The sequence below is a fragment of the Rutidosis leptorrhynchoides genome, chromosome 1, assembly GCF_046630445.1.
Source record: "Rutidosis leptorrhynchoides isolate AG116_Rl617_1_P2 chromosome 1, CSIRO_AGI_Rlap_v1, whole genome shotgun sequence".
Classification (NCBI taxonomy): Eukaryota; Viridiplantae; Streptophyta; class Magnoliopsida; order Asterales; family Asteraceae; genus Rutidosis; species Rutidosis leptorrhynchoides.
The window spans coordinates 712,215,838-712,231,099 of NC_092333.1; the positions used below are offsets into that span (position 1 = coordinate 712,215,838).

The following is a 15,262-nucleotide window of genomic DNA, read 5'->3' on the forward strand; positions in this document are numbered from 1 at the left end:
TCATAAAGACTCGATTGATCTATTTAGTTTCAAACGTACAAAAACGTTTTCAGTTTAAAAAGAACTTTATTATTAAAACGTATATAACTTTTATAAATATCTAGAACTACTTTTGACAACTCATTACTTAACTAGTATGATAAAGATAACGATATTTATATTTTATTTTATTAAATATATATAACGATTTAAATTAATATTATATATATATATATGCGTATTATACGTACATAGTTTTATATTTTTACTATACTTAAACTTTACCTTTACTTTATTTTTACTTTACTTTAACTTTAATAATTTACTTTAATAATTCATACTTTAATAATTCACTTTAATAATTCATGCTTTAATAATTCACTTTAATAATTCATGCTTTAATAATTCACTTTAATAATTCATACTTTAATAATTCATACTTCAATAATTCACTTTAATAATTCAAAAATCTATTATAAATAGAATTCAATAGGTTTCATTATTTCATAGAAACTTGAAAAGATTTTTCTCTAAACTCTCTCAATCGATTTACATATATATATTTACTCCGTATTATTTCAAGATATTATTAGTATACATAAAATATTACGACGGAGTGCTGTCCGAGAGATTTCGAAATTGTTTTTCGAGTGGGATAGGATTAAGAAAATTATGGGTTATAGCTATGGAGGTGATTGAGTATGGTTCATGGGTATGCTCGTGAGGTCAATATAGTGTTTATCATTTCCGTTGCGTCTACGTACCTTTCCTGCAATATTGAATCTCAATATTGATACGTGAGTACTCATAATTTAACTTTTACATACTAATAGTGTATCCCTGACTAGTGCTCGAGTATTTAGGATTATGCATGCTTGTACTTTTGATATTGCCCTTAGACAAGTTAGGTTGAATCTTGAATTAGTTACACTTGCTGTTGAGATAAGGTATAAGATATGCATGTCCTTGGAAAGCTAGCGAAAAATTAAGAACTTTTCCTTTAGATATCGAATGGTTTCGATGAACGGATTAGAAGTTATAATCAATTGAATTTTTGATATTTTTATTAAAAATGATTATTATTATCATCGTTTTTATCGTCGTTCTAGTTTTATCTTATTATTATCATTATTATTATCTTTATCAATAAAAGAGATTTATCATTAAAAATTGTTATTTTTTTTATTATTACTATCGTTATTATTGTTAAAGTTATAATTAGTATTATTATTATTATCCAATTATTATTATTATTATTGGTATTATTATTATTATTATTATCATTATTAATATATATATCATTATTTAAAAATGGTTATTGTTATTGTTATTATTATTATTACTATATTATCATTAAGATAATTATTAGTATTATCGTTAATAATGTTATAGTAACTATCATTATTAATATTAGTGTAATTAAAAAAAATATTTGTAACACCTAATTATTTTGATTACTATTATTATCATTATTATGAACACGATATAAAAGACGATTAAAAGCTATTAAATGAAACGATTATGAAATAATGGGTAAGAGTATCATGATGAAATTAAAATATTATAAGATATTGATTTAGATAAAATTATCGTTCTTATTATTTTTATCATTACTATTATTATTAAAAGTATCGTTAGTATTAAAACTATCATTTTAACAAAAATTATCATTTTAATAGAAATGTCATTGTTACTATAAAATATCATTATTATTATTATTTTAAATAGAATTATTATTTTAAAGATAATATTAAAAATTATCGTAAATATTAAAGTTATCATAATTAGAATTATCGTTTTATCATAATGTCATCTTAGTAATTATAAATATTGATATTTTTATAATAATAATTATTATTACAAAATAATACAACTTTTACTTACTATCATTATAGATATTATTTTATCAAATAAATATGTGATACAAATATATTTTACTACGTTTAATAACTTACTTTAATAATACATATCATATTATCTTTATGATATTAAATGAACCCTATAAATTTTATTACTTAATATATATAAAAGTATATTTTATTATATGAATTTATTATAAAATTTTATTTATTAATAAATAAATTATATTATTTACTCTAATAAATCTTTTAAAAATATTTAAAAATATGAAATGACGATATTTAAACTATATATTAATCATGTATAGATTTTTGGAAATTATTTTGAGTCAAATTTACTTTTGTTGACTTTTTCATATTAGTCTCGAGCATTAAGATTGTGGTACATTATGACTTGACCTAATTTGTTAGACAAATATTGACCAACACATAAATATATATAATTAATTTAGGTTCGTGAATCCGAGGCCAACCTTGCACTTGTTCAATGACGTTATATGTATTTTTACTACGAAATACAGTATGGTGAGTTTCATTTGCTCCCTTTTTACTCATTATATTTTTTGGGCTGAGAATACATGCAAATGCTTTATTAACTGTTTTACAATATTTATATGCGTGAGTTTCATTACTCCCTTTTTATATGCTTTTGCAGTATATATTTTTGGGACTGAGAATACATGCGCTTTTATAAATGTTTGACGAAATAGACACAAGTAATTGAAACTACATTCTATGGTTGAATTATCGAAATCGAATATGCCCCTTTTTATTAAGTCTGGTAATCTAAGAATTAGGGAACAGACACCCTAATTGACGCGAATCCTAAACATAGATCTATTGGGCCTAACAAACCCGATCCAAAGTACCGGATGCTTTAGTACTTCGAAATTTATATCATGTCCGAAGGAGGATCCCGGAATGATAGGGGATATTCTTATATGTATCTAGTTAATGTCGGTTACCAGGTGTTCACAATATGAATGATTATTTTTGTCTCTATGCATGGGACGTATATTTATGAGAACTGGAAATGAAATTCTTGTGGTCTATTAAAATGATGGAAATAAATGATTATGATAAACTAATGAACTCACCAACCTTTTGGTTGACACTTTAAAGCATGTTTATTCTCAGGTGTTAAAGAAATCTTCCGCTGTGCATTTGCTCACTTTAAAGATATTACTTGGAGTCTTTCATAGCATATTTCGAAGAACGTTGCATTCGAGTCATTGAGTTCATCAAAGATTATTATTAAATCAATTTATAGTTGGATAGTGGATATTATGAAATGGTATGCATGCCTGTCAATTTTCGATGCAAAGAAAGATTGACTTTTAAAAACGAATGCAATGTTTGTAAAATGTATCATATAGAGGTTAAATACCTCGCAATGTAATCAACTATTGTGAATCGTTTATTATGTATATGAACGGGTCCTTTCATTCGGGTGGTGGGGTCTTGGTGCCATGTCCAACCTTAGTATTGCCGAATTAATGAGAGGAAATGGCCCCACCTCCTACACCACGATCGGGAAGAAAGTTTGGCAAGCGGTTGAATGGGTTTGCGTGTACTTAATTTGGAAGAATAGAAATGAGATGGTTTTTCGAGGTAAATGTTGGAGTGTACCGGTAGCTTTGAACGAGATTCAAGTTAAGTCTTTTGATTGGGATAATTAAGTCCTCCAAACGTAAAACATGGTACCGAATAAATTGCGTATTATGCGCATTCAAAATAAAAAATGCCCGTGCCTATAAAACGATACAACAACAATTAAACCAATATATTTTTTTTAATATCAAAATTTTATTAAAAATGGAACCCTCTAGCAAGCAGCTAGAGAGCCTTAAACCAATTCTTTTTCCACAAAACATGTGTATCGGCAGTGACATGTTAGTCCTGTGTTCACTATGTCAACCATTCAGCCGCACCCCGTATGTCACTGGAGCTTGGCGAAATACCATCACCAATAAACCCCTATAGCATGTCAGGACCCGAAATCGAGTCTGCATGATTATTCTTTTTCCATCTTTACATGTGTGGGGTCAAGGATTATTTGAGCCGGGTACCACTGGACCACAGGTCCGTTGGTGCCTTAAACCAATTATGAAAGTACATTATTGCACATGCAGAAAAGGTGGGGTTGAAGTTAAAGAAATACAGTCCGTACTATTTGGGCTCGAACTCCAAGTTTGGAGACCACCGTCCAACTTTTTAATTGGCCCTCTTCTTTGATGCCTAAAAAAAATTATGTATACCCCTAAAATACAAGTATTTTTTTCTCATTTCAGTTACTATTATTTGTCATAAAACGTAAATTAGTATGGTTCAAGATAATTCTATAAAAATATACTACGTATATCACTACATTTCATTGTACGCATAATTTGAACTTTTCAATTTTAAGTTATACGAATTTAATTGTTTAAGTAAAATTAGTTACTCGTATAAAGTTTTGACGAAATTCGTTACCCCGTGTAATTTTTCACATTAGTACGTGATGAAAGGACAATGTTGGACATAGTGACTGATTTTAGACCGTTGGAGTCAACTCGTTCTAAACCCCACATGTCCCATCTATATTTACTTTCCCTTAACCTTAAGATTCATCATCATGTCCCTTACCGCTTTTCACATATTTACTTAACTTTTTGTACAGTAGTATTTTTTCGTTAAATATCATAGATTTCAGAAACTATATACAGTGCATAATACTAACATAATACGTAGTATTACAGTAGTATTTTTTCGTGAAATATCATAGATTACAGAAACTATATATACAGTGCATTATACTAACATACAGGGGTGGATTTGGGCATGTTGTAAGCAGTGGCGGAAATAGACACTTTTTTCACTGGGGTCGAATTTTTTTTTAAAAGCGTAGCAATTTTTTTTTTGACAAAATACGAAGGTTTTTAGGCAAAATTTGAAGTTTTTTTGCAAAATTTGAAGGTTTTTTGGGCAAAATTTGAAGGCTTTTGAGCAAAAATTGAAGGATTTGGGGCAAAATCTTGAGACTTTGGGGACAAAATATGAAGACTTTTAGCCAAACAAAATTCCACTGTGTTCGAAACGAAAAAACCTAAATTTTTTGCACTGGAAAAAAATTTTCACTGGGTCGGGTGACCCCACTTGCTCCATGTCATTTCCGCCCCTGGTTGTAAGTGTGTCGTCGCACAGGGTCCATAATTCATAGGGGCCAAGAATAACCAACATATTTATTGTTAACAAATCGAAAGATGCTAGTACTCCTGATATTATTAGTGCTACTGAATTTATTATTATACATATGAAAAATTTTATTATATAAAAGGTCTTCTTTGTATTTGTTGGACATAATACTACGTACGTAGTAGTAATAAATAAATAAAGACGATTTGAATACAAAATTTATATAAAATATTATTTACAAAATGAGGTGACAAGAAACAAGAAAGAAGGGTGACAAAATGTAAACCACTGTGATCGAAATAACTCAGTTTGTATTGCAAACTTTATTTGTATATTTTCTATTGTAATTCTAGCACTTCTTATAATAGTATTAATAAGAAGTTTTAATGTAATTGTTTTACAGTATTTAATTACATTAAAGTAAATGGTGGTGATTTATAATTATAATTTATAATTTTTATTAATGTAATGGTTAAATTTTAATGAAATTGTTACGGAGTATTTAATTAATATCATTATATTTAATGTGATTCTTACTAAATACGGAGTAAAATTATAAAGAAAAATTTAAACTTAGAGAGAAATGATCATATTTTTTCACGTATGTTTTTTTCCATTAAAATATATAAATAAGTCTTGTGGGGGGTACATAATTTCACTCGACGCTAATATCTATGAACACGACCATATCACTTGTTAGTCGGAGAGACTACTAACTTACATTTTATAAGCCCCGTTAATAGAAAGAACGATCACGTGACCAGGCTTAACGAAAATTCTGTAACGCTCATTAATGGGAGAGATGACCACATAGCGCTTTTGATTAAGTCAAAGATAATCAATTAATCATCAATCTATTTTACGTATTTAAAAGATACAAACGTTTAATGTAATTTTATAAATAAATATAAGTGCTTAAGCATGAGTTTTCTAACATATGTTTTACTTAATTTATGTCCAAAGTAGCCATTGTTAGGAAATGCATGTGCCACAAAAAGTCAAAACATAGAACGTATGTATTTGTGATGGGCACAATTATTCCTTTGTATTCATCTGTTAGCAAAAACTCCAGTTTATTTATTTACTGTATTTTTTAGCATGAAGATATTCCGTATATAGATCGACCATCCTGACCTTTTCCCATCTATTATATTCATACTTTAATTTAATTCCTCTAATCCTAGCATGAACCAAGTAAAACGAGTTCGTTAGTCCTAATCTGAGTAATTATCTGATCAAAGCACTCATCTTGAATTTTTTTCTAAATTTTCTCCCATCGTTCGTTCTTCTCCGCCTGAAATCATGTTTACCATCTACCAAAAATCGTCATCAAACCTTCACTAAATCACAAATTGATTTTAGATCCGTGCTCTAGATGATCTCATAATCACGTTTCTAGGGCCATATTTGCATTTGATTACTCATCACTTCCGTTTACGAATTTGTGAGCAACAATATTCATCCTCATCGGAAGCTATTTTCAGTCACGCTACCACCAGCAACTCGTCGGAAATTATGTGAATCTCAACAGATTCCGGCAACGGTGGTTTAGATCTACTTCTTTCCATCAACAGAACAGAGGATGGAGATTTAGATTTGGTTTTGATTTGATTTGATTTGATTTGAATTATTAATAAGTTTCTATTTAATATCTTGTTTGGTAGCTAGATTATTTGTGCAGGATCCAGATCAGGAAAGAAGATCACTAAATTGCAACTTTGATTCACAAATCACATTTTGAACAGACTAAAGTTGCCAAATAAACTCAAACGGCTCTCTCCCATGACGCTCTCTCCTTCATGTCTGTTCATCTTCTTCTTGGTTAGAAACCCTAATCTAAACATTCTGCTTTCGATTTTTTGATTCTAATTTCTGTTTTTGTTTTCTTCTTCTACGTGCTATTCTATTTGAAATACTCTTTTATCATGTCAAACATACCGACATCCCCTTTTACACCAAAAGCATCGAACAACCAATCCCAGTCGAAACAATCTTTCTTTGCTGATAACAAGCATATCCGATATCAGCCTATCAATCAGGGTATTTGGGTTAAAATTGATCATAATAAGCAAAACTCACCTTCAAAAAACCCTAACCCTAATTACAATAACCAGCAGAATCCAACCCACCTTGTCCGACCCAAATCTGGTCTCAATCATCACTCGACAAGGTTAAACTCATCCTACAATCAATTATACAACAACTTCAAAATACGGGAATCAGCCACCAACCTTATCAATCGTTATGGCAAGCCTTTTCCAGATGCGAATAATTCTAAAACAAATCAATTGCCAAAACCGATCGACAAGTCTAGAATTACTTCATACCTCTTCCACAACTTTCCCGAACACTGGTGTTCAACGGACTTATGGGATGTTTTCAAAAAATATGGCAATATCCACGAGGTTTACATCCCCAGGAAGACCTTAAAAAACGGAAGGAAGTTTGGTTTTGTTAGATTCTTAGACGTTCCAGATTACCACAAAGATTCTCTTGCGAGGAGACTAAGTCTCATTGTTGCGGGTGACAATTTACTCAAAGTATACAAGGCCCGTGATCCCGAAGGAAAGAAACAAGCTCCACAGCCTAACAATGCAAAATCGGGTTCTAGGAACAATGTTAAGGTTGCATTTAACTCACCTGTAGACGAAAGGAATTTCAAAGAAGTGGTCCTAAACAAGCAGGCTACAAACTACGGCATCCCCTCGATTAAGGTAAATTCTAATGATGATCTTATCCAAATACTTGGTCAAGCGGTTATTGCCAAAGTTAAAGATCTTGAATTCCTTGAATATTTTAATGAAATATGTGAAAGTGAAAACCTTGGTGGGTTTACTATCAAATACCTGGGCGGGCATGATCTAATGCTTATATTTGAGGAACCCAACCCGGCCCTAGACTTGATTAACAATTCGGAACACCCATTATGGAAATGGCTTGAAGATATAAACCCATGGGATCCCGAAATTTACAAAACCTCTGGTAGACTTGTTTATGTTAACATATTCGGGGTACCTATTACTTGTTGGTTAGAATCCACATTCATTGACATAGCAAAAAATTGGGGCGAGGTAATTGAAACGTTTAACTGCTCTATAACCAATGAGAACAACCAAGATTTATCGCATGGCTCGGTAATTATCAAAACAAACAATTTCTCACCGATAAACGGCCAAGTTATTATCAACCCCGGTGACGTCAATCAATCTAAGGCTTACATCATTGAAGTTCAAAACTTTTCTATGTTTAACACTTATGGTGATATCGATAATTCGTCGAATTGGGATGATGAAATTCTTTCGGACGATCACATTTCTGACGAAGAGTCCCACTTGGATTGTGAAAATCGAGTTGAAGGAAACGCTGAAAAGACCACCCGTAACAACAACCACGATCCCACGCCTCCTCACCAAACCTCCTCTAATTCCTCTAAACGAATGGATACTCGTCCCTTTAATAATAATGCCGATAACCAATCTCTCCAATCTCCTAGCATATCGAAACCCATCAACCACTTTGACACCACAAACCCTCACACCCATAATCCTTCCAATCCCGAAACTGTTTTAAATAATACTAGCTCTACAAAAGAAACTAGCCCATCGAATGAAACTGATCCAATTGAACCACCTCCTATTCCTGATTTTAATACAGCAAGGCCATATAATACCACCTCATATCAACCAAAACCAAAAACCATCCCTTTGGAGTCCACTGTAATCACGCAGCCCATTACCACCAATACCCCCCCAAGCCCACCAAGAGAGGATACCCTTGCAATCCCGCAGCCCAACACTGTTATTAACGGCCCATCGAATCATGTAAATGATACCCCTGCTACACCTAGCCACATCTCGGGTAAATCTAATATGGACAGCTCACCTCAACACATTCTAACAAATGATTTATGCTCACCAATAGTGACACAAGAACATGCAGATTCTGTTCCCGAAACCCTCCCTCACCATACCACAAACGACACCCCCTGTACTACCCCTTTAAACCCTCAATCCAACTCTCCATTAAATTTTATGCCTGCCCCTAACGCTACACAACAAACAAATTCTGATCCTTTCAACCTCGAACCTTTACTTTATACGGGTAAAGAAATTTCTAAAAAGAGAAAAATTTCTAGCACCATCGCCAAACCTATCATTAAGTCAAAAAACACCTCTCAAAACCCAGATTTTAAAAGACCTAGATCCAATATGCTTTACATCAAACATCTAGCTAGAAGTGGCCAAAAGCTTAGAATCTCTCAACTGGCTAAACGTTGTAAGTCCTCGTCTAACGGTGGTGGTAGCACATCCTACTTCTCGAAGGGATCTCATATGGACATGGTACATAACAAAAAGACTAAAAAGACAGGTTCTACCTCTAGCAAAAGCTTGGATACGTTCGAATTCGGGAAAAGCATCGGGATTCGTCGCAACAACCCATGAATCCACCTCCGTCACATCGATTCTGTAAGTTTTTTCTCATGTGTACGATTTCTCTTAATATTCGGGGTATTGGACAAACGGGTAAAATAAGCTGGCTTAAACGTATTTGCTATAAAGAAAAACCATCAATTCTAGGCCTCCAGGAAACCAAATGCGGCCAAACACGTGACAACACCATTGAATCTTTCTGGGGTAATTCTGATTTTAAATTCGTCCAAAAGGATTCGGATGGTGCTTCCGGAGGTATCCTAACTATTTGGGATACTAATATCTTTTCGTTCAACTATGCTATTGAGGGTGAATTCTTTCTTGCAATTTGTGGCACGTGGGCGGGTCATGACTCTGAAATTGCCTTCATTAATGTTTATGGCCCCCATTCCCATTCAAAAAAACTTAGACTTTGGAGCGAACTCTCATCCCTTACTAACTCCCTTAATATCCCACACATTGTTTTTGGTGACTTCAACGAAGTAAGAAACAAAACAGAACGCATGAACACAGAGTATAATCAAAATTGGGCAGATAATTTTAATAACTTTATAAATAACTCTGGATTAATTGATCTTCCTTTAGGCGGTAAAAGGTTCACAAGGATTTGTGAAAAAACAATGAAGTTTAGTAAACTTGACCGATTCCTCATTTCCGATGGCATCTTCACTATCTGGCCCAACACATCCTCCAAAACTCTTGATCGGGACCTTTCTGACCACTGTCCCATTATCCTAAGAAATAACCTCCTCGATTCTGGCCCTAAGCCAATACGTGTCTTTGACACATGGCTAGATTTAAAAGATGCCGACACCATCATAGAAAAGGCTTGGTTGATCCCAATTAGTGGGAATAGGCCTGACTGCATTTTCCGTAACAAACTAAAAAACGTTAAATTAGAACTTAAAAAACATAGTAATCAACTTGATAACTTAGACTCCCAAATACGTGATCATCTTACTGAATGTAATAATTGGGAACAAACCGCCGAAACTAGACCTTTATCCGAAACTGAAAAACAAAAATGGATCGATGAAAAAATGCATCACATCGTCAAAGAAAAAAAGAAAACAAACATGCTTAAACAAAAATCTAGAATCAAATGGGCGCTTGAGGGTGATGAAAATTCGAAATACTTTCATAACTATATCAAAAGAAGAACAAGTAAAAACAACATCCACGGGCTTTCAATTAATGGTACATGGACTGAAGATCCTAATCTAATAAAACAAGAAGCATATTCCTATTTTAACAACATCTTCCGATCCAAACACTTACGTGACGAATGCCCTTTCGATCATGTTGCACATCTTGAATACATTTCTTCCTTGGACAATCAACTCCTAGAAGCTAAATTTAACGAAAAAGAAATATGGGAAGCCATATGTAATTGCGATAGCTCTAAAGCTCCTGGGCCGGACGGTTTCAACATGAGATTCTTTAAAAAACATTGGGAACTGATTAAAACCGACCTCATTAAATCTCTAGATTGGTTCTGGGAAAACTCAGAAATCTCCAAAGGATGTAATGCATCTTTCTTCACATTAGTCCCGAAAAAATCCAACCCAATCGGATTAAATGAATATCGCCCAATCTGTCTAATAGGTAGCTACTATAAAATTCTCACCAAAATACTCTCCAATCGCCTTGCCATGGTCATTCATAAAATCATTGGTAGTGAACAAACAGCTTTCCTCAAAGGTCGAAATATCCTAGATAGTGTCCTAATTGCAAACGAAATAATTGATGAATTAAAACGTAAAAAACAAAAAGGTTTAATCTTTAAAGTTGACTTCGAAAAGGCATTTGACTGCATTGAGTGGGACTTTCTATTTAAAACCATGCACTTCATGGGTTTTGGTCCAAAATGGATTGGTTTCATTCGGGCATGCCTTTGGTCATCATCTATTTCTGTACTAATCAACGGCTCTCCCACCAAAGAATTTTCCCCTGAAAGGGGAATTCGACAAGGTGACCCCATTTCGCCATTCCTGTTCATCATTGTTGCTGAAGGTCTTAACATACTTGTCAAAAGAACATTAGCCAATGGTCATTTGCAAGGATTAAAGATCGGACATGACAATCTCAATATTACACACCTCCAATATGCTGATGATACAATCTTCTTCGGAGAATGGAATAAAAGAAACGCCAAATATATCTCCAAACTACTAAAATGTTTTGAAAATATTTCAGGCCTCAAAGTTAACTTCCGTAAAAGCAAACTTTACGGTATAGGTACATCTACGACCGAAACCGAACAAATGGCTTGCTACATGAACTGCTCTGCGGGTCATACCCCGTTCTCCTATCTTGGACTTCCTATTGGTGTACCCACATCTCACGCCTCCTCGTGGCAGCCGATCGTTGAGAAATTCGACAAAAGGCTTTCAGATTGGGCTGCTAAATCTATTTCTTTCGGAGGTCGACTTACGACCATCAAATCAATTCTTAGTAGTATCCCATTATACTACTTCTCCTTATTTCATGCACCATCCGCTATCCTTAAGGTACTTGAATCTAAAAGACGGAAATTCTTCTGGGGAGGATCTTCAAACGATAATAAAATTAATTGGATCAAATGGGACCAAATAATTTTGCCATACGATTGTGGGGGTTTAAACGTGGGGTCCCTCTTTGCTAAAAACATATCATTACTTTGTAAATGGTGGTGGCGTTTTAAAAACGAAGATAATGCATTATGGGTAAAAATAATCAAAAGCATTTATGGGCCGGGGGGAGGGTTGGATACTAACTTTTTATGCAGGAACATTTCAGGTCGCACCATTTGGAAAGAGATTATTAAAGCTGGAAAAGTTGCTGACAATATAGGCACAACCTTCACATCCTCGATTTCAAAGCGCATAGGAAATGGCACATCAATAAGCTTCTGGCATGATATATGGATCGGATCTGAGTGCTTAAAAGATACATTTCATAGACTATTCATGTTGGAAACCCGCAAAGAAGCAACTGTTGCTGATAGAATAATGAACGTTAACTCTACCTCGATCGGTAATTGGGATTGGTCCCGCCCTCCTAGTGGTCGTGCAAAGGATTATCTCACGGAGCTCAACAACCTAATAACATCTGTTATTATTTCAGATCGCCCCGACTCATGGAAATGTTCCCTTGACACATCCGGCATCTACACTTCAGCAGCACTGTCAAATCTGATCAATAAGCTTAAATACGGCACAAACTCTAGAAACCTTTCACTACCTCAAAACAAATTCGTTCCACAAAAGATATTCATTTTCTCATGGAGGGCCGTTCAACAAAAAATCCCGGTTAGAAGCGAACTCGATAAAAAAGGAATTGACCTTCACACCATCTTATGTCCCTTATGTGAGCACCAAATTGAAACCATTGACCACGCGTTGTTAAATTGTCAAAAAGTATCTTCAATATGGATACAATTTCTCGATTGGTGGAATCAAAACAACATAAGTATCTCTAACATCAATGATGCCATCATCTCGGATCAAGGCATATCACATAATTCCATTGGTTCTTCAATATGGCAAGCTGCTAAATGGATTGCGTGCTACATTATTTGGAAACATAGGAACTTAAAGATTTTTTCCGGAAAAATATGGAACCCCGCTGTGATAATCTCCGAGATCCAATCTCAAAGCTTTAGCTGGATCTCAAATCGTTCACGGAAGAAAACACCTATCGATTGGCATCAATGGCTACTCAACCCGTCATTTTACGTGTCACCTCCTTCAAACCGCATAGGCGTCGGTTAACATAACTTAATTCAAATCGGGATGGTTTCGTTATTCTATATAGCCTATGTGGGTTAGATTAAATGGGTTGGTTGTGTGTCAACTTTGTAGTCGCTTGATCGGCACGGTTGTCCCCTCCTTCCCCGCTTGTTGTTCTTTTACGCAAGTTCGTCCCTCATAGTGTTATCTAGTCTACGTCTCCCCCGATCATAAGTTCAGATAATTATTCCATATTTTCTCAGCCGATCCGTTTCGTTTATAGCATTGTATAAAAGCATATAGGGACTTGTATTGTAATATTCCATATAATAATAATAATATTTTTGCTTTTCAAAAAAAAAAAAAAAAAAAAAAAAAAAAAGATATTCCGTATATGAAGATCTCAATGTTGTTCTTCTTCAACTTTTTAAATAAAAAAATGTATATTGCACAAGTTTTATTTTTTAACCAAAAAATAAACATGTCTCTTCCTATAAATCCAACCCTCAATCCTTCACATGTCTCTTCCCCTTCTTCCATTTCTCTTCTTCATACTCTGTTCTTAACTATTCCTCTGTTTTTATTTACAGTCAAGACTCAAAACCCTGCCTTCAAATTCCCTAATTCCAAACTGGTTTTGCTATAAGAAACCAGATAAAATATCCCTTCTTATTATCCCAAATCCAGAAGGCTTTTTAACCAAGATTCATGTTCAGTTTATTGTACTTGGTGTATGATATAGATGTCTCAAATTCTTAGTGAATTGTTCGTTTCTGGTTGTATGATAAATTCTACTTATTGGCGCAGGACCCATTTAGTTCAATCTTTCTCTGTTGTTTTCCTTTACTGGTTTTATTTCATTTCATGATTATTACTCCCCTGTTTTTTTCCAATATAAATTAGCCATATAATCTGTTTTTATCTATATTTATATATTATATTATATTATATATTATATATAAGCATTAAATAAATACCTCTGGGTCCTGCTTATTTTCTTTAATTTCTGTATCAGTATCATCTATTTCAAATTTTGAAAAGAATTACTAAATTTCAAGATTCTTCAACTGTTTTTCCATCTATAAATATAATCTTAATCTTATAAGTAATAAAATAATCATATTAAAAGTTAATTTCCATCTGGGTCCTGCGTAATTTGTTCTAATTATCTTTAAAAATTGTTACTTTTTAAGTCTCTTGAAAATAAAGTTGATATTTTTGGAAAGATTAATGGCTTCTTCTAGTGGCACAACAACATCATCCGGTGGGTTAGATGAAATGGATCAAAGGAAAAAAAGAAGAATGGTATCGAACAGAGAATCAGCAAGGAGATCAAGAATGAGAAAACAAAAGCATCTAGATGATCTCATGACGCAACTGAGTCAACTCAGAGATGATAACAACCGAGTCATGTCAAGCATTAGCATGACGACACAACATTATATAAATGTGGAAGCTGAAAACTCTGTTTTAAGAGCTCAAGTGAATGAACTCAGTCACAGGTTGCAGTCTCTTAATGAGATCAATGAGTTTATGAAACAACCGATCGATATCGGAACTGGATTTATTGACGAATTCGGTGACGAATTTGTGAACAACTCACTGAGTTATGGTTACGTTTGTCAACCTATTTTGGCTTCAACTGATATGAGGATGTACTGAATTTGAAAAAAGTTTGAGAGCCAGGGTAAATGTGGTCAATTGGTGAAAGTGTAAGGTCAAAACGGTAATTGTGTTTCCAAAAATTGGTGGCATGAGTGAAAACCATATGAAGGGCTAAAAGTATTGGTAATTTTACGGGACACGAAATTATGTTGCATGAAATATGATTATTGTGAGGGTGTTAGATGTTGATTGTAATGTTTTTCTTTGTAATAATAAGATTATAATGATATTACTACATTAATATTTATTATTAATATTAAATAATTATTATTGTTATTATTATTATTATTATCATTATTATTATTATTATTATTATTAACTTAAAAGTTTTAAAACTTACAAAAAATTAGTGGGAAGCCTAGAGACAATCTGGGCCCCCACACCTCTAGCAATAGCAAAACCTATCCTAGTAAAAATATGAGCAGCAGCACCGGCACCAATATCT

General features: G+C 33.4%; 2 protein-coding genes across 3 annotated transcripts; both read left to right on the forward strand.

The window, feature by feature from the left end:
* The first annotated feature begins 6,784 nt into the window (after positions 1–6,784).
* LOC139897926 (uncharacterized) lies at positions 6,785–12,337 on the forward strand. 2 transcript variants are annotated; one of them, XM_071880725.1, is made up of 2 exons: positions 6,785–9,478; positions 12,221–12,337. In XM_071880725.1, the coding sequence occupies exon 1, from the start codon at positions 6,938–6,940 to the stop codon at positions 9,452–9,454; it is 2,517 nt and encodes an 838-aa protein (XP_071736826.1). In that variant the 5' UTR covers positions 6,785–6,937; the 3' UTR covers positions 9,455–9,478; positions 12,221–12,337. The 2 variants fall into 2 exon arrangements, with proteins under 2 accessions (XP_071736826.1, XP_071736771.1); XM_071880670.1 differs by having other exon boundaries at positions 12,210–12,336.
* Positions 12,338–14,323: 1,986 nt separating this feature from the next.
* On the forward strand, positions 14,324–15,054 carry LOC139886213 (bZIP transcription factor 44-like). The gene has a single exon (XM_071869957.1). The coding sequence runs from the start codon at positions 14,383–14,385 to the stop codon at positions 14,812–14,814; it is 432 nt and encodes a 143-aa protein (XP_071726058.1). The 5' UTR covers positions 14,324–14,382; the 3' UTR covers positions 14,815–15,054.
* Positions 15,055–15,262: the final 208 nt, after the last annotated feature.

What these genes read in the sequence shown, in the direction of transcription:
- LOC139897926 (XM_071880725.1), top strand. Translation starts at nt 6,938, where the DNA reads ATGTCAAACATACCGACATCCCCTTTTACACCAAAAGCATCGAACAAC.
- LOC139886213 (XM_071869957.1), top strand. Translation starts at nt 14,383, where the DNA reads ATGGCTTCTTCTAGTGGCACAACAACATCATCCGGTGGGTTAGATGAA.